General features: G+C 36.5%; 2 protein-coding genes across 3 annotated transcripts in view; one reads left to right on the top strand and one right to left on the bottom strand.

The window, feature by feature from the left end:
* The window catches only part of LOC148949884 (tRNA (guanosine(18)-2'-O)-methyltransferase TARBP1), a 187192-nt gene that overhangs the window by 91051 nt on the left and 75547 nt on the right, over positions 1-20594 (top strand). The gene's annotated exons all lie outside the window — the stretch shown is intronic.
* LOC148949886 (uncharacterized) lies at positions 3222-4622 on the bottom strand. The gene has a single exon (XM_089091310.1). It carries the CDS (start codon positions 4605-4607, stop codon positions 3222-3224), a length of 1386 nt encoding a protein of 461 aa, XP_088947436.1. The 5' UTR covers positions 4608-4622.

Below are 20594 nucleotides of genomic sequence, written 5' to 3'. Positions count from 1 at the left end.
TCGACTGACTCCAACTTGCTAAGTTCGAAAGTACTATACTCTGCGACTTCGCCTAAGGTTACGTTCAGGCGTTGCTGAAAAGCACAGTATACCGATTCTATTGGTTCTGATTCTATGTCCTCTATTACTATTGGACAGTGATGTACCAATCAGCTAGTCAATTTTAACTAATTTTTGATGCGATTTTTGACTCTTTAAAACTTCGCTTTGACATTTTTTTAGCAGAATAGAGTTTTTACCTTATGATTAGAGCAGACTAAATAGTTTCACTTTTGCATCTCAAGAAACTATTTTTTAAAGCTTTACCTTGTAATTACAGCGGAATACATAGTTTTATTTCTTATCTCAAGAAACTATTTTTTAAAGTTTTTACCTTGTAATTACAGCGGGATACATAGTTTTATTTCATATCTCAAGAAACTATTTTTAAAGTTTTTACCTTGTAATTACAGTGGAATACATAGTTTTATTTCTTATTTCAAGTGACCGTTTTTTTTGTATAATAATTCCTACCATCTCTTGATCGTTTGGAAATTCAAACTCAAGATTTAAATTACATGGTTGGTTGCCTGTCATGTATAATTGGTCCTGCTGAATATTTATTGCTGTTACCTTTTTTTGTGGGAACGACTTTTTCATAGCGTTACAATTGTGATACAATGTTTCGCTACTTTTTAAATTTGACAATCAAGTGTTACTTGAATTTTTTGGGTTCATATTTTGGGCGATTTTACTCTATTTGGAAAATTTCGGGGTCTTTGAAAATTGATTCCATTACATATCATCCTTCCCATTCTTAACGATGGCCTCATCGTTGTGTTACCCTACTCTTTCTACTCTTTCAAATTTGGATCTCGCTTCCCCCCCTTTTTTTTAAATTTTAACTTGGTATTTGTTACTTGAATTAACACAGCTTTGGTAAGATATATGTCAATTTCATATTCTCGATTTCTTTATGAGACTGCATATATCAAGACATCACTTTAAAGTCCATCACCTATACACTCTATTTGACGAAAGGGCCAAAGAGTTTCTATTGACTAACACATTTGGTTATATAATTACGTGATACTTATTATTTCCCCCGCCTAACCTTAAAATTCCTTCGCCTGATATGCTAATAATCCTACATGGTTTCAACTAATCAATTTTTATTTTTGCGACTATTTTATCATTTATAATGATCATTTTTCCTTTTTCTAATACTTCACTATGTTTCAACCTGACGCTAAAATGGTTCGATAAGTAACTGACTTCAAGAACACAGATATATATAAATTAAACGATTTGCAAGTAAAAGGTTTCACAAAAAATTATAATTTTTAAGCTTAATGTCTGATTGCAACACTGGGGTAATGTAATTTACACTTGTTTTTATCTGATTATGAAAAGTTTCTCAATATTCACTAAAGTTACAAATTAGATACATAAGATTCACACTTACTTCGTCATTCTACGTGTCTATAATACTCACATACGTTGTCACTTAACTATGCGCTTCCGTTTAATTAATTATTGGGTTGGCTAATTGTTTATGGTTTGTCTTCGTGGTGTTTCACTTTTTGCCACTCGTTCCTTGGGATAAGCGTTTATGTTGTCCATAAATATGACTCCTTGCAGAAAATTGTCCGTGCGTGGTTTGTCACGTCATATACGAGGGGTTGATGTTATAGATTCGTTGAAATGTTTCCTGGGTACATAATTCTTTGGGAATTAATTACATGACCTGGGTATCCTGCTCGCTGGACCGGGTGACTCTTGTTGCGCACTTCCATTCTCTGGAAAATTTTACGCTCGTACAGTCTATGTTTCCCGTAGATTGTTCACGTTTAGTCCTTCTTTTATTTGAATAAAGGGTTGTGTAGCGATATGTAAGGGTAATTACGGTTGGGTCAAAACCTGGTCTCAGAATTTATGTTTGACGTACTTTCTTTAATTCTTGTTCTAAGGTTACACCATCGTTGAAGGCTCGGTTATGGGGATTATGGCTAAGGTAACTCGATTTGGTCTCTTCTCTGTCACTTTATTTTGGGAAAGTTTGCACGCACAGTTTATATTTCCCGCGAAATTGATTGTATTAAGTTCTTCTTCACTAGGGAATGGTTTGGCCTTGCGATATCTAATAATGATTGGATAGGGTCAAAACCTAAGCTTGGGATCTTGGTTCAACATATTGTCTCTATTTGGGGCTTAAGATATATAATCTTTGAGGGATTGGCTCCAGGGTATTCTTGGTCTTTAAGATTTAATGTTTGGGATCTTGCCGTCTAAGGATAGTTATCGACGGTTCTTATGCAGTTTTACGACATCGCGGTCGGGGTGATTCTCTAGGTAATCATTAATTCAGATATTTATCTATATATTGGGTTCTTGGTTTGCCAATAGTGGTTGGGGTAGTGTTACCTGGCACTAGGCTTGGGTGACTTGGATTATCATCAGGTCATTGTCTTCAGGGGTATCCTTGGTGAGTACTCATCGGTGGTTGACGAATGATGAGAGTAGATGCTACTGGGTTGTATCCGTGTTGCTTGCTGGTACGCCAATAGTTAATTTGCACTGATTACTCTGCTTCCTAGAATATAAATATCTTGGCGGAATCACATACTCTTTATAATTACATAAGTTAAAACACATACAGCAATAATACACAATTTATACCTTATTATATGGGGACTATTTTTTGAAATAATAGTTGTTATTAGTCGTACTCACGATATTAACCTAATATGGGTACGGTTAAACTCAAAGATAAAACGAATAAAATGAATTTACATTCTTTCACATGCATATTGCAGCAACACTAGACTACTATGAGACAAGCTAGGCAATCATAAGAAGAATGATTGTCTCTACAAAAAATAACACAATATGAGATTTTCAAGATTTAGTGATTATATATATATACTTATATATATGTGCATTTTGCACATGTTCAATATTCAATACATTTTTAAATGTTATTCAACTCTCATCTACTTTAGCATTTACTTTTCTATTATATAACTACATGCGAGGTAGGTTACATGGTTTTATGAGAGGTCTCGATTTACTATAAATTTTCAAGTCTTTACTGTTTGCCTGTGTCCATGCTGCTTGAGAAATAAATCTTTGCAGCTGTATCGATTTACGCAAACAATAAGTAGAGATTTGGGACTTGACATGGCACGAATGAGGACCTCTATTCCCATTCGCTCGATCATGTCCTCCCTTACTTTTTTGGCTTAAGGGTTATCAGGGAGTTCCGGGTTTAGATTTTGCATCTCACTCGAATCGATGTGATCTGTCTTTGCTCTATTTCTACGTGTTATCATAATTCTTCCATAATTCAGGGTTAACAGCATTCTTATAGTCAGAGAGATTATGAATACGAATCCTACCGTCAGGAGGATATTCCACCAAAAATTTGTTGAGAATAGTCCGTATCTAGTTTCTACATATGTCAATCTTTGGTTTTCATTAGTAAATAGGGGAATTTGAGAGTCTAAAGCTTCTCTTATTTTCATTAGTGGTAAAGTTTCTTTGACATTTTCCATTTTTGACCATATTGTGATTTTTACTGCTTCATTTTCAATATTAGGAATTGTATACGATAGATTGACTGGTTTGAAATTGATCACCTTGGGACTTATTATATTCGTGCTTGTGGTTATCAGTGGTGTTTGTACCGTTGCTTCTTTGGTTACTAATCGACACCCTTGTTTTATGGTTATTGTTCCCACGTCTTGTAATAGTAGTTCAGTTCTGTAGCTTGGATCGATTCTTTCAGTGTTATTATAACAGGAGATAGTCCCGACTGTTTCCTTTGGGACAGAAAATAGCCACAGATCATTTCTGAGATGAATAAATATTTCTCGTTTTGTAATACCTACTAGCGCTTCGCATGAATTGGGAATTTCTTCTTGTTGAGTCTCTTTTAAAAATATATCTAACATACAAGATCCAGATTTAACGTTATAAATTGACAGGGTTAACTGACATACTAGATTTTTGAATGCTACGCATTCCTTAAGGTCCTGTGGATTTGCTAAGGCATATTTTCTCCTATCGTGATCTACAAGTAAGTATTCCGCTTCGGGGGTGATAGTCATGAACGAATTAGTTCTACCTATGTTGGCTGGGAACGTAGAAATTTTATACAAGTCATATATGGATTGTTGATTTATTAATGGAATTGTTACTACTGCAAATAGTTGTTCGTTTATTTCCGTGATGTGAACCTTTAGCTTGGTGTAGTAGTGGAATAGGTTTGCTACTTCTGGTTCTATTGGTAGATGTAGACCGAACGTTAGGTGTGTTTTTATTTCATCTAAGACACTTTTTAGGTTCGAAGGATCCACGAGGTCATATGACAAGGCTCCTCCAGTAAGGGCAAATAATGCAAATTCAAATTTGCTAACATCAGTTGCCAAGTTAAGTAATGACATTGTCGCTATGTTTAGAGATACCATAGTAAGGCTTGAATCGGAAATCCCACGATCTACTTCATTTTTTAAATAGTTCATTATGCTTACTGTTTTTGATATTTTCTTCGAGATTGCCTCAATTTTGTCTCTCTGATAATTGGCTATACTGGCTTGTATTTTTTGGACATGTAAGGTCACGTTCATGGCGGTATTTAGTTTTCCTACGTTTTCCCTTAGGATATTTAGGTCTTCTTCAGTCGATAGCCCAAATAAGCGTGAGGCTAATTCTCCTACGATTGGTATTAGACTAGGTGATCTGCAATATTTGCTTTTTCGGAAGAAAAACTTCGAAGATCCTTGTGGTACTCTGCTTTAACTTTTATGTTTCGGTATTGAACAATTCAAATAGTGTTTGTAGTCTCTGTCTATACAATATTAAGAAGGATTGGTGGATCGATACTCTTAGAGCGTTCTTCTCATTTAGCTCAGGTAATGATTTGACGTAGTTTTTGGCTGGTTCGTTGGCCATAGCCAATCTGGCACATGTGTATTTGCCGTCAATTGTCCAGCATTTCTGGGCTAAATATTTTTCTTTCTTTTTATTTTCGGATAATTTCCTTTTGCTATCCGAATGGTGTCCTTGAACTAATATAGTTTGACTCTCGGTATGCAGTACTGGGAGTACTGCTCTTAAATTTATATACATTTTTCCGAAGGAGTGGGTCTTTGTCAATGTTGGTCCTGTGTAACATGACCATTTTGTAGATGTCGTTGGTTTCAAATGTGTTATGGTAATTAATTTTTCTTGGGAGAATTCATTGAGTTTGATTATCTCTGGACTTGTATTGGTGGTGATATCCGTTAGCGAGGGCTGTATTTCCTCTGTTCTTGTCTCGATTTTGGGGTTGGTTTTCGTGGTATTTTTCTTTTCTTGTGGCTCGTCGATAATTTTCTTTATTTCTTTTGGAGATACTTTCTTAGTAACGTTGCTCATCGTATGGTCTTGCCATAGTTGTTTTAGATATGTCCATATGCTTGGTGAATCATTTATCAGGGTGTAATTTCCACCATTGAATTTATTTTTCTTGGAAGTCGTCAAGAAGGAACCTGTGGTATATTTTGTCGTAGTATATTCGCTTATGGATCCGTCCACATTACTTAATGCTCTTCTCCTTCTGTTTCCCTTGTTGTTAGTTCCTAGAGCCTTATCAATTTCTGCCATTTTCTTGTCAAAGTCGTCTATTATGAATTTCGACTTTAGTTTAGGAATAATAGGGGGTAATTCTCCTGTATTTTCCTTGTGGTGCATGTCTTTCGTTGTCTGCAGGCTCTTGTCCAATTTTAAGAATTGGAATATAGAGTCCTTTAATTCATTAGTATTCTTCTCTAGTCTCATTACTTGTTGAAACAGGGTTTCAAACGGTTTTGGATCCAGTTTCATAAATATCTTTCAGGCGTTGTGACTTGCAAGTAACGAATTCTCATGTTTGAAAATTATTCTATGTTTTACGATATCTTGGGCTATAGTTCGGGCAACAAAGATTATCATGAAATGTGTTAGACACATCCTTTTTTGCTGTTTCTGGAATTAATATTTCATTAAACATAATATAGGAAGAATTCTTATGATTGATAATCGAACTAGAATTTAGATTCCTATTATATGGGTTTTTCTTTTTTTTTATTTTGGGGAAGGGAACAAGGTGAGATTAAGATTCGTGGTTATAGAATTTGTTGATTGCTTACGGGAAACATACGGTTGATTCTTAGGTCGGGGGGATAGTCATTTTAATTGATTTCACACCAGAATTTTTCTTTTAACATAAAGGTTGCGTGGGTTGACTTTAATTTACGTCATACCAAATTATTTCAATAGAGACGGTTTTTTTGATTTTTTGGTTGCTTTTGATTTTGATTCATAGGTTTTTATTCTTTTAAATATAATTTCTTTTCTTTTTGCTCTATATATTACGCTTTTTGGATTATATAGATACTGTTGGTAGTAAATTATTTCTTGGAGGGGGTCATGTTGACCTTGGTATTTTACGCAGTCTCAATTTTGTAAACTAAGTTTTGTTTTCTACACTTGTCGAGAAGCAATTAATCTGTCTGACAAGGACCTTTAACGTACCAGTACCGAACTTTATGTTGCTTTTGTTATTTTCTTATCTCATGTTGTACAAAATGGAGGTACTTGCCCTTTCTGCTGTTGTATTTTATTCCTAATTTCCCTCTCGCGGGTCGATATTTGGGTGTATTTGCTAAACGTAATCCAAAGCTAAATGATCCTATGTTGTATTCCCTTAAGTCGTATTTGACATCCCATTTTTTCGCAAAGACTTCTTCCCCTGATTTATTCACAATGATCATTGCTGCTGAGTATATGACGTTTTGTTTTGCGTGCTTTATAGTTATTAACTCTTTATCGATAATTGCTTTGGCCAGCGTTCTGAAATGAAAGGTAGTTTCTATTGACCTTTGTCTAGTTAATTTTTTCAAGATTAGTTATAGTCATGGTACACTCTAGTTCGAGGCCAAACTATCTTTTCACCGGTATTTCCTCATACATCTGGTACTTATTCGTTCGACGTAATTCGAGTCATCTAAAGCTCCATATTAACCAATAATGAATATATACTTTGAATGGAAAACAAGGTAACTTCAGGTCGAAGTTGAACTACTTTTTCACCGGTGCCACCTTGCACCTGGCTATTTGTGTATTCGAACGTAATTCGATTCCCTAAAGTTCCGTACTCTAGTTTAACGAGTTCGCGCTCGACTAATATCGAGTTACATTTAGGCTTAAAAGTAATGAGACTTTCGAGAAACTACCTTTTTTGTCAACATATTAACAATGTATTTAGATCCTGTGACACTTTTTTTAATTCATAGTTTTACAAATATTACTACACTAATATTGGAGGGTTCTTTTATTATTCGTTTCAACGAACTTACTTATATATGCAGTTTCTTCCACTAATATTGGGTTTTAATTTCAATATGGGTGCATCATCCGGCAGTGCCGCCTTTGAACTTGAAGATGTAAGCATATCGACTAGTCGATAATTTTCCCATGACGATACATTTGAGCTGAGAAACTTGAGTTCAAATACTATATTATTTTTTCCGCTTTCAGGTGTATTTAAGTACATTAAATACACTAATAATTGGTTTGGGAGGTGCAGGCTCTCCAGTGTGGCAGTTATGTCATTCCTTCGCATATTTTGTCGAATGACTTTCCGGCACAACTGAGATAAAGACAATGGGTCATTTATTATTTTTACTACGGAGAAACTTAAGTTTACGTGTGATTGGCAACAGCATAGTTGCTCGCGCACGATTATGTCTAAACCAGGGATTATTTGTCTTCCAAGATTTTTGTCTTCTTGGAAGAAAATCAGGGTTATTTTCCTTGTGTCTTTATAATCTCTTGGGTTAACTTGAAAAATAGCGGATCCCGTTTAAGGGTTTATTAGGTTTAGATACGTGTTATTTACACAGTTGACGTATAAGGCCTTAAGGAAGCTTTCACCTTTTAACATGTGTCCTCGGTCTATTAGTATGGAGAGAAATTTAATGGGCCAAATTGTAGTTATGTTGTCATCTTCTTTATCGTACCAAATATTGTCGGCGATATAATCAGACAACGAGCTATATTTTGTTGTTGGAGCATTTTGTATTAAAATTCGGAAGGCCAGGTTGGCACTTAGTCTAGTGTGTTCGAGTGTTCTTGTCATTGCACGTGCACTAAAGTTATAATGCACTAAGCTTGCCGTTAATCTTAGTATTATTCTTTGTTCCAAGATTGTCCTTCGAGATTTCAGAAGATAATATAGTTTTGGACAGTCGAGATTTTCTACTGTTCTGATAAGTTCCCATTCTTTTAATGAATTATCAACAAGTCCCCATTCTTTTAATGAATCATTAATATTATCTACACTATGTCTTTTCTTAAGAATCCATGAGGTTATATTTTCTAGTCTACGATTATTTAATTGTTGATGGCTTGGGTATCTCATCATGGTTACTTTTTTTCTTTAATTTATTCAACTAGATTTTAGGTTAATATAAGCAACGTAACTTGTAGCCATTCGTTTTAGTGTTTCACTTAACCAGTGGCCGATGGTTACTTACGTGTCTTATCTGCAAATATGTTGTTATATAAAATTCATCAATGATTATAAAATAAATGTTTACTTAATAGTAATAAATTTTCAAACTAATTACGTTAATTTTTAGCAGATTAGTAATGATTACGCAATAGTTAGGTACTTACAATTTGATGACTTTGTTAATAAGTATAGCTGTTTAATTGGTGTTTATGATTTATGGTGTTTAACTTTCACTGGTATCCTTGGGTTCCTTTTCTTGTTCGAGTTGTTCTCCGTAAGAAGTACCTTTGCTACGTGCCCTTCCCCGAAATAATCAACAGTGAAAAACACGGAGCTTAAGCACTTCCCACGTATCGGAACGGGGGGGTTCTCCATAAATAAAAAGGTTTTTGTTCTTATTTTCTTTGTTTGATTCCTTCAATAGATTGTTTCTAAGAGTATTTTCAGTTTAACTTTTAGTTGGCGGTTCGCGAGTAGCATACCAGAGTAGAGGGGGAACTTCGTGTGTGGGGAGCTTAAATTAGCGGTTCCAATGGGAGGCATAATTTAGTGATCATACTGAGACGAAATCAGACTGTAATGATTTGGATTCCCTTGAGAGCGATTGGAGCCACAAGGACAAACTATCTTGAGAAATACTAACATAAAGAGAATAAAATAAGAAAGTAATGTATTTATTTTTACTCACATGATCGGTACAAGGCTTGATAAGAATATCAACACCACTTCGAAATAAAAGTCACTGAGTTAAAGCTATTGACTGAGGCAATACAGGTAACAGTTAATTCACTAAGAATAAATGATTTCATAAGTTCGTTCTAATTGCAAATAGACTCACATAAGACTGTTATTAGATTCACATAAAACTCATCATAAAAGACTGACAGTAGACTCCAAAAACTGCTCAAAAACTCCAAATAGACTCTAAAAAATGACTGATAAAAGACCCCCAATCGACTGACTCCAACTTGCTAAGTTCGAAAGTACTATACTCTGCGACTTCGCCTAAGGTTACGTTCAGGCGTTGCTGAAAAGCACAGTATACCGATTCTATTGGTTCTGATTCTATGTCCTCTATTACTATTGGACAGTGATGTACCAATCAGCTAGTCGATTTTAACTAACTTTTGATACGATTTATGACTCTTTAAAACTTCACTTTGAAATTCTTCTTAGCAGAATAAAGTTTTTACCTTATAATTAGAGCGAACTACACAATTCTACATAATATCTCAAGAAACTATTTCTTAAAGTTTTACCTTGTAATTACAGCGGAACACATAGTTCTATTTCTTATCTCAAGAAACTATTTTTTAAAGTTTTTACCTTGTAATTAAGGCGGGATACATAGTTTTATTTCTTATCTCAAGAAACTATTTTTTTAAGTTTTTACCCTGTAATTACAGCGGACTGCACAGTTTTATTTCTTATCTCAAGTGACCGTTTTTTTGTATAATAATTTCTACCATCTCTTGATCGTTTGGAAATTCAAACTCAAGATTTAAATTACATGGTTGCTTGCCTGTCATGTATAATTGGTCACGCTGAATATTTATTGCTGTTACCTTTTTTTGTGGGAACGATTTTTTCATAGAGTTACAAGTGTGGTACAATGTTTCGCTACTTTTTAAATTTGACAATTAAGTTTTACTTGAATTTTTTGGGTTCATATTTTGGGCGATTTTATTCTACTTGGAAAATTTCGGGGTCTTGAAAATTGATTCCATTACAGTTAGGCAGTTTAAGAGAGGTCCACCCTTCCACCACTTTCAGGTGCACCTAGGATTTCACAAACGGACGTTAGGGACGGAGGCTGAAATACTTGAGCCCACTCGTTGCAGCCCACAATCGCCACCACAAGCAGGAATACACCTTGCCATGTAAACCCACCTATGTCCGAAGGGATTGGAAGCACTACTGATTACTGTAGTTGAAATATTTCCTTAGGTAATTTAGATTATTTTTTTTTACCTCATGCTGCAAATTATAGTAATTTAAATATTTGGAACTATTAAATTTTGTTTTAAATTTGATTACTCTCTTCTTGAAAATTAATTTAATAGAGGGATTTCAGGTTGAAACTCAGATAGTCAGAAAGATGAATACATGCATATGCTAAAAAAAGATTCTAGTATAAACATACATTTACTTGAAATTGGTGAAAGTTTGTTTAAAACTTTTACATAGGGGCACCTTTTACATAGGGAAAGTTTGACATAGACAAATATCATCAGTTAGTCTATTTGCACTAGTTTTATAGGTATATTTTAGATAGACTGTGAAGCAATAATTTGTTTGTTTTTATTTTCAACTTCGCTCTTAATTCCCTTAGAAAACTTTTTTCAGAAACAAGTTTAACAGATACCACACTTAGAAATGGCTTGACATAGTAGATTGCAGAACTCTCTGCCTGTAGGAAAATACTCCTGTTTTGAATTTCTAAATTTCTTTAACAAACAGTTCGTGGTAACAAACTGTATAGTAAGATGTATAGTAATAGCGACTCGTCTCAATAGTAACCGAAACTCTAAAAAACAGAATTTTGATATCAATAGATACATCAAAAGAATCGAATTTTTATGCTTATTTTAAATATGTAAGTTTCATCACGTTTAGTTATACCCATCAAAAGTTACGATTCTGACAAAATTTGGCTTATTTTCGAAGAGAGGGAAAAACACCCCATAAAAGTCATAGAATCTTAATGAAAATCACACCATCAGATTCAGCGTATCAGAGAACCTTACTGTAGAGGTTTCAAGCCCCTATCTGCAAAAACGTGAAATTTTGTATTTTTTTGTCAGAAGAAAGATCACGGATGCGTGTTTTTTAGCCCTTTTTTTTTTTTTTCCCAGGGGTGATTGTATCGACCCAGTGGTCCTTGAATGTTGCAAGAGGGCTCATTCAAACGGAAATTAAAAGTTCTACTGCTTTTTTTAATCAATTTTTTTTTTTTTAAATATCATTTTTCACAAAAAAGTGCATTTTTGATGTTTTTTCATACTGCAGTCTTTTCAAAGATATTTGATTCTTGAAGCAATTAAACAGTTCGTGGTAGTGAACTGCATAGTATGAGCTATTCGTCTAAATAGTAACCGAAACTCTAAAAAACGGAATTTCGATACCAACAGATACATAAAAAAGAATCTGATTTTTATGATGATTTTAAATATGTAATAACCATATAAGGCGTAATGAGTGACTACGTAAAAATTGAAAAAATAAATTTTTATTTTAGTTTTTACTATTCAAAGACTGTATTTTGATGAGGGGGCTAAGGAACTGCGTCACATTTTATGCTCTTTGGATTTTATTCTAATAACCGATTTGCTCTAAAAAGATTTGATTTTGACAAGGGGGTCCAAGGAACTGCTACACATTTTTTGGATTTTATTCTAATTGGTTACTGTTGATACTGCAATTTTATGCTGGTTTCTGCTCTCTAATTTGGCTTAATTGAGCTTTCCACTCGGAAAACGAACCACGTTTTGAAAATATTGAAGCTTGACTTAACAACTTCAAATATTTCCCTCTGACATAGACTATAAAACTACACGTCAGCTTTCCCACGGTAGGTTCTGGCTTAAGGACAAGCTTCCAAAAGAAAATCTCTTTTCGTCTTCAGCAAGAATTAGACGCACTTTGCCAAAATTTAATGTTCCGTTTATCTATGTAGCAAGCGGTGTGCACTTTGCGTAAAACCTTCAGGGGTTAGCCCTCTACCCCTATCTCGTGAAAATCTGAAATCACCAGCAAATTGGACAAAACCAAAGTAATCCCCCGCAGCCTAGGAGAACATTCTTACTTACTTAGACTTAGGACTTCCCACGCCAGTCGGCGCATAAGGCGGCAACGATGTCTCTCCACTATGACCTTTCCAGCCTCTTCGGCCAGGCACGTACGCCGGAATTTGTTTGGGGGGGGGGCAAATCCTTCAAACCGATTATTCTGTGAGAAAAATCAGAAAAAATTATGGGAAAATGAAAAAATCGTGAGATTTCGGGGGGGGCCGGGCCCGGGGGGGCGCCCCCCCCCCCTGCGTACGTCCCTGTCTTCGGCCAAAGTTCATCAAGGGATGTTCTTGAGAGCGATGTGTCTTGTTCTAGGTATCGTCCAAGTGAAGCCTTCTGTCGCCCGCGGGGTCGAACTCCTGGAGGAGTCCAACACCAAACGTCATGAGGCAGACGATTTACGATTGCAAGTTTCAAGTCGATATCGCCACCGACTGCTTATGACTTAATCAATAACGAGTGGCTGTTTACTCTTCTCTCTAATGAATTAGTTGGTAATTTTTGTCTGTCCAGTTGATTCCGAGAATCCGTCGAAGACAATTTTTTTCAAAACTATGGATTCTTTTCTTTAGCTGTTTTGTCACCGCCCAGCTTTCAGAACCATACATTAGCACTGAGAGGACTTTACTATTGAAGAGCCTCAATTTCAGCTTTAAATTTAGCTTCAACGTTCCAGAATTGGTAAATATTTAGGTTAATAGTTCAAACAAAGGATAGGTATTTATGACTGTACAGCGTTCATAAGAGTAAGGTTATTCTTCTTACTAATGTTAGGTATGCTGGTTGAATGCTCTCTGCGCATTTATATCTATTTAATATATCTATTGTTAAATATCCACTGGCTCCTGTAAAATACATTACCAAATCTATTAGCTATGATATCTATGATAAAACTTATCTAAGATGTTCTTATTGTTCCAACTTAAGGCTGTCAATCGTAAGTGGACAGCTGCCCCAGATTAGCTATTATAAGCTGAGTAATTTTGTTTTACGATGCCCCAGGCCATAAACAAAGCTATTCTAAAAGGTGGATTGGTTCATTTTATAAGTTAGATTGCGTTAAAGCAGTATGACTCGAGATGATAATTCTGCCCTTTGTTATTATGGCACGTTTCTTTCATGGGAAGTAATCATAGAAGCACTTTCTTAGAAGCATAAAAAGTTGAAGGCCTCGACACTTGAGCCTCTGCTAGGTGGGAAGTTAGTGGTGTCTTTGGGGGGGGGGGGGAGTTGCCCCCAATAATTTGGAGAAAAAAATGGGGGGTTTGGGGGCTGCCGCTCCCCAAACCCCCCGCTTTTGCAGCCTTTAAATAAAAAAAAAAATTAAACTGAAAGTAAGGAGCGACATTAAAACTTAAAACGAACAGAAATTATTCCGTATATGAAAGGGGCTGTGCCCTCCTCAACGCCTCGCTCTTTACGCTAAAGTTTTTATTGTTTAAAAAAAGAGTTGTGAGAAAGTCAAACTTTAGCGTAAAGAGCGAGGCGTTGAGGAGGGCAAAGACCGTTTCATATACATACTAATTTCTGTTCTTTTTAAGTTTTAATGTAACTCCTTAATTTAAGTTTAAATTTTTTATTTACTGAAAGGCTGCAAAATCGAGGGGTTTGGGGGGCGAAAGCCCCCCAACTTTCACTCATCGTTTCGGTACGTTTTAAGGTTCGAACTTGTGCCTCAGCCTCTTTAACTCTTTAGAAAACGTAGTTTTTTTCAAATAATTTCTGCACGTTTTTGTACAGTTTATTACTTATTATTGCTTGACTAACTGTTAGATGATTGTGTATTATTCTTTTCTTTCTCGACAGGGTGTTTTAAGGGTCGACCTTGTAACTCAGCCTCTTTAACTCGTTAGAAAACGTAATTTTTTTCAAATAATTTAAAAAAGAAACTGAGTTTCTTTTTTAAACTTTAAATTCAGTATATAAAAAATTTCCTCTGACGGGGAATCGAACCCGGGTCTTCCGCCTGACAGTCAGGAGTATCGACCGCTGTACTAAAGAGACACAAGTGTAATTGTTTTTTAGTAAGGGGAATCTATTTTTAACGCAAGCAAATCCCCACAAAACTTGATATTTGGTTTTTGGAAAACAAGGAAGGAGTGATCAGATTGAGCTGAAATTTCTAGCATAGGCTCCCAGGCCCCAAGAAAGCTTATCGTCTAAATTTCAGCCCGATCAGACAACGTTAAAGGGGGGCTGTGGTGGGAAAATTTAACATGGGCTCTTATAGGGAAACGAGGTTTTTCGTAAATGTAAATTCGGGGGATAATTTTTCCGGTCTGAAAGTATCAAATAGCCCTAACAGGTCGAATTACGCTTCGAATGAGTCCTCATTCACCCGGATCAGTTGCCAACTGTGGCCTGTAGGCGTGGCTAAGAAGAAAAAAAAATTTGAGCTTTAAGCGGCTACATTTGGTTTTTGGAAACCGGGAAGGAGTAATCGGATTAAGCTGAAATTTCGAGGATAATCTCCCGGGCCCTAGGAAAGCTTAACGTCTAAATTTCAACCCAATCGGACAACGTTAAAGGCGGGCTGTAGTCGGAGGGTCGAAACTTCCGGCCCACTTTTACCCATGAAGATAAAGTCGGAGGGGGGTGAAATTTTGCACGTTTCTTAGTTTGAGCTTGGGCTACAAAATGCGATTACCGCTGTCTCTCTGCGACCGCTAGGACCGGAAATCACTTAACATTGTGGTGGGTCGCCTCTTTATAGATAAAAGTACTTCATAGAACTTGATAAAACTATTATTCCTTGATAAAAGTACTTCATAGAACTATAAAGGTAAATATAAACTAAAGAAAATTTATCCGTTTCTCTTGATACTTGAATTATGTAGGCTTATCTTAGCTTTGGCAATATTTTTGAAGAAACTAAATTTCAGCTGGGAGGAGGGCAAATTGGGGTCTGGGTGGGGGGGGGGGGGGGTTAGTTGCCTCTCTCCCCCGCCCCATAGCAAATTATGCCCCTGCTAGTCATAGAAGTTAGTAGGGAGTGGGGATCAGATCCAGGAATCATTTAATTATTTTAATTTTTTACTTCCAATATTTAAATCAAAACTCCAATATAGCTCCAAATTCTCTTATTTGTAATTAAAACGTCTAATAAGATTTGACAATGATCTATTCCTTACGCTTTGGATTCACATGATGACCCATAAATGTAGAACTGCTTCTATGTACAATTAAATAAAAAAAAAGTTTTAATAACTGAAAGTAAGGAGCGACATTAAAACTTAAAACGAACAGAAACTATTCCGTATATGAAAGGGGCTGTCCTTACTTTCAGTTAAAAAAACTTGTTTTTTAACATTTAATTTCTGAACGTTTTTGAATAAATGGAGGTTTTGATTTTGGCTCACCGTACATGAATAATTAAAACGAAATTTGTATATTATTTTTACTGTTTTGTGGCTAAATAGCTTTCTCGAAAGTTGTTATATTTTATTTACGAACGTTATTATTAGTAATAAATATACGTAACTTACGAATAAACTTACGTAACGAACTTCTATATTCGTATAGTTTTATTACGTATATTAGGGGGGTTCGCCCCCCCCCCCTAGTCAATACCTCGCTCTTTCCGCTAGAGTTCGAGTATTTTTCAATTATTTAAGAATGGCCCCTTAATCACAAAAGCCGTTAATTAGGATAAATAGCTCTTATGAAAGTACTAAAAAACTTTAGTACAAAGAGCGAGGTATTGACCAGGGGGCGAACCCAATCATATACGTAATAGTTTCTGTTCGTTTTAAGTTTTGATGTTGAAAAGTTTTCAGTTGAAAAGTTTTTCTGTTGAAAACTGTTTTTTTTTTTATTTAATGTCTGATCGTTTTTTAAAGAATGCTGGGAAATTCGGCGCCCCTTTCATAGCAATGTCCCTTCCTCCATGGAAACTTCCTCCATGGAAAGATCCTCCTATGTATACCCCGATCCAACTTCCCCCCCCCCCCCAACTACCAGAAAGAATCCCCCCTGAATACGTCTGTATACTTCCCAATAACCAACAATATATGTAAACATTGGGCAAAGTTGGTAACTTGCAGCCCTTCCCCAGGGAACTGTGGGGGATTAAGTCATTCTCAAAGACATAGTCATTAGATTTTTTCGACTATGCTGAACAAAATGACTATCTCAAAATTTTGATTGGGTAACCTTGGGAAAAAATGAGCGTGGGAAGGGGACTAGTTGCCCTCCAATGTTTTGTGTTACTTAAAAATGGCACTAGAGCTATTAATTTTCGTTCGAATGAGCCCTCTCGAGATATTCTAGGACCACTGGGTCAATACGATTACCCCTGAGAAAAATAAATAAATAAAAACGCATCTTTCTTCGTGTGTTATATATTTCGACCACGCTGAACAAAACGGCTGTCTCAAAATTTTCATCGGGTGACTTTGGGAAAAAATGAGCGTGGGAAGGGGCCTAGTTGCCCTCTATTTTTTAGGTCACTTAAAAAGGGCACTAGAACTTTTAATTTTCGTTCCAATGAGCCTTCCTGTGATATTCTAGGACCACTGGGTCGATACGATCACCCCTGGGGAATAAAAAAAATAAAAAATAAAAATAAATAAATAAAAATAAATAAACACGCATCCGTGATCTTTCTTCTGGCAAAAAATATAAAATTTCACATTTTTGCAGATAGGAGCTTGATAAATCTACAGTAGGATTCTCTGATATGCCAAATCTGATGATGTGATTTTCATTAAGGTTCTAGGACTTTTAGGGGGTGTTTCCCCCTTCTATCGAAAATAAGGCAAATTTTCTTTGGCGCTTAACTTTCGATGGGTAAGACTAAACTTGATAAAACTTATATATTTGAAATCAGCATAAAAATTTGATTCTTGTGATGTATATATTGATATCAAAATTCCTTTTTTTTAGATTTTCGGTTACTATCGAACCGGGTTGCTCCTTACTTACAGTTCGTTACCACGAACTGTTTGATACCATGCTAACTTCTCGCTGTCTTCGCTTTTCTAAACATTTCTCTTAACCAGCTCCAAAAAAAGAATTGACTTAAATGTACTGAGGATTATTATTGTTATTAGTCGCATGTCACGTAACGCCAACGGTATTTGTGTGATATTTATCTCTGCAAATCTGTGCTCTACGAAATGTCTGCTGCAAGTAGGATAAAATAAATCTGAACAATATGTGTATATTTTTTATCACAATTTAGAAATGTTATGCTCACATGTAAGTGGTACCAGCCTATACTCTGTCTATTGTTATCAGTTTTAACATGCAGCAATAGGAGACAGAGATTCGCTTTGTGAAGGGAATTTTAGACGTAAACACATATTCTCCACCTAACCCCTCCATAAGTGTATACCCCCGTACCCTGGTTTACAGTTTTTTTTTTTTACAAGGATACAAAGGAGAGGGTAATTTTCAAACTCTATGTGTCAATGTTCCCAATCGGATTAAGTTTTAGTTCATGTAAGGTTTCTACCGCAGTGCTGCAAATTGTTCTGACGTTCTGGATGTTCTTAATCAAACAATGCTCATCGAGTAGGCTAAGTTAATAGTTCACACATCTTTTTTTCAAATGACTGTAAATTAAAAATAAAATACTGTCGCTATTTCAAATTTAAGGACAATTTACAGGGGGGATTCTCCATGGAGGACAATTTCCGCAGGGGCGAGGGAAATTTGTCCGCCGAGTTTTTACATTGGACAACACCCCTTTTTGTTATTCTTTTATCAAAAAAAGAGTGAAAAAACAACCCAAAACGCGCTTTTTGGGTACCATGTGGCTTTTTACGATTGCCTTATTAAGTCAAACTTATAAAGAGCAATTAAATATAAAGATTAGTTTATAAATGAGCCCATAATTAGCTCTCTATGATATCCATGTGTCCAGCCCAGCCTTTCTATTCCAAAAATCTCACCCAAATTGCGCTTTTAGTGTTCCATGTGGCACTTTATGATGGCTTTATCGAGTCGGGTATATAAAAAAATGATAAGATATAAGAATTAGCTTTAATGAGTCCTTAAACAGCTCTCTATAATAGTCCAGTAAAAGTACGGTTTGACCGGGACAAAATTGCAACAAAAGGTTTTCTTACACCAAAATGTTCAGAATAAATCGCTGAACAACATGTCCAAAATCCGCTAAAATCGCCCGCCGGAAAAACCTTCTGGGGCTGCTTAAAGGGGGGAAAAGGGGTGAAAAATCCTTTTTTCGATTTTGTTATTTCGGTACGTTTGGAGACTCGATTCTGGTATAAATCAACTTGCTGAAACCGAAAATGATGTCACTTTTATTGTAACACTTCTCTAACTTATATTAAACACAAAATAAGATTTTAATAACTCCATTGCCAAAATAAAGGAAATAGCTTTTCTTCCGAAGTTTTACAGAAAGATCAGATCAATGGACGCCTGAAATACTTCGAACAGCCTGCGAAAAGCAATAGAGGAAAATATAGAACTTAAAGGAGCAGAGAAGTACCTCACTCTTTTTTGCTTCGCTAGTCGTCGGGAACCTGGTTATCTGATGAGAATCAAACTTGTGAAAACAAGACTTTAGAAAAAGAGAGACTAAGCATAGACGCATAGAAACTTGAATATTCTAGTCTATACGGCTCATTAAAGACTAGGTACAGTTAGGATTCGAAAATACAGGCTGCACAGAGCTCTACTCAAGTTTCAAAATCGGTCAGTTTTTTATAAGAAGAAGCGATCGGTACTGGGCTGGATTGTCACCGGATCTAGTCATTGAGCAAGCTCTAATGCGCAGTTTGAAGACAACAGGTGGACTAACTCGTGGACGGGGGATCATACAAACTCAGCGTCTAATATGGGCTTTTTCAATGCCAATCTGTGCTGAAGTAAATGCCTCAATGCAAGGTCTGACTAGCCTGAGTTACTCAACAAGCGATCAACACGTCGAAACACTTTAGTGGCGGATGAAGAGAGATAGTGATGACACGGAGGTGGTCCTAGACTTTTTGCGAACCCTGATTCCGTTCAGAGAACACGGAGGGCTCCTCAACATCGTTACCGGCGAAACTGCTTCAGCTAATGTAGATGCGGACACCGTGAAAGAAGTTGGAGCCCGAATTCTAGACGAAATAACTGGGAAGGCAGTTGATTCGTTTTCGTTCCGGAAGAAAGACAAGGCTGTTACAATGGCATCCAAATCAGCTGTTAACATCGATGGTGAACCGGTTCATGTAGATCAAGGGTTTCTGTTCTAGCGCTTAGCTACGGTGGCGAACCGGGAAGAATTCGATCTTCGAGACCTTTGTACGTATTCCCCATCCCTTTTTGGATCCTATGAAGTTCTGCGTCCTGCCGACAAACCATCTCTGTCAAACACAATTCGAAAGGCGTCAGGGGACCATTCGGATGACCGCTTAGACTCGTGCCACTATGTCGTTGACGGCGGCTGGCTGCTCCAGAAATTGACTTGGTAACCCAACTCTACATTTGACTTCATTTGCGAAAGTTTTTCATTTGCGAAAGTTTTTTTTCTGTAGTTTTTGATGGATATGACAATGGTCCTTCGACGAAAGGTATGGCTCACCTCAATAGTTCCAGGGGTAAACAGTGCCCAGTGGTAGTGTTCACTGGTACAACACAGCTACCAATAAAGAAAGAAGAGTTCTTGCAAAACTGCTCAAACAAGCAGCAGATAATTCTAGCGATAAGAGAAAAATTGTCCTCAGCAGGTTGTTTGGTACAACATGCCTCTGCTGACGCGGATGTCCTGATTGCAACAACAGCCATTCATAATGCAAGAACTCAGTTGAAGTGTCTCATCGGCAACGACACTGACCTCCTTATCCTTCTCCTCTATCATGTCACTGCCACTCACCAATACCTCTATTTCAGATCCGAGATGAAAGCTTCAAATGAACATAAACTATGGAATATTTCCTCCATAAAAGAAAAAGTAAAGGACATGTGTGATTCAATTCTATTCCTGCACGTGTTCCTAGGCTATGACACCACTTTGAGATTACAAGGAATTGGTAAATCTGTCGGACTGTCATTGTAACGGTCCGATCCGTCTTTACGCGAGGCCGCTAAGGTCTTTATGGGCTCGAAGGCTACGAAAGAAGAGCTCATTGTAGCTGGTGAACAAGCTCTTTTGAGAATTTATAAAGGAAAGCCTGGAGAAACTCTCGTGTCCTTGAGACATCGTCTGTACTTGGCCAAGCTCGCTTCCTCTTCCGCATTTATCTGCCCTGATCGGATGCCTCCCACACCCTCAGCTGCAAAGTTTCATTCTTTTCGCGTGTATTTGCAGGTAACGGAATGGAAAAGCGAGGCTGCTG

This window comes from Artemia sp. Qi Xiang Cuo, chromosome 7 (assembly GCF_049724085.1).
Source record: "Artemia sp. Qi Xiang Cuo chromosome 7, ASM4972408v1, whole genome shotgun sequence".
Taxonomy (NCBI): domain Eukaryota; kingdom Metazoa; phylum Arthropoda; class Branchiopoda; order Anostraca; family Artemiidae; genus Artemia; species Artemia sp. Qi Xiang Cuo.
This window is presented reverse-complemented; position numbering and strand designations above follow the sequence as displayed.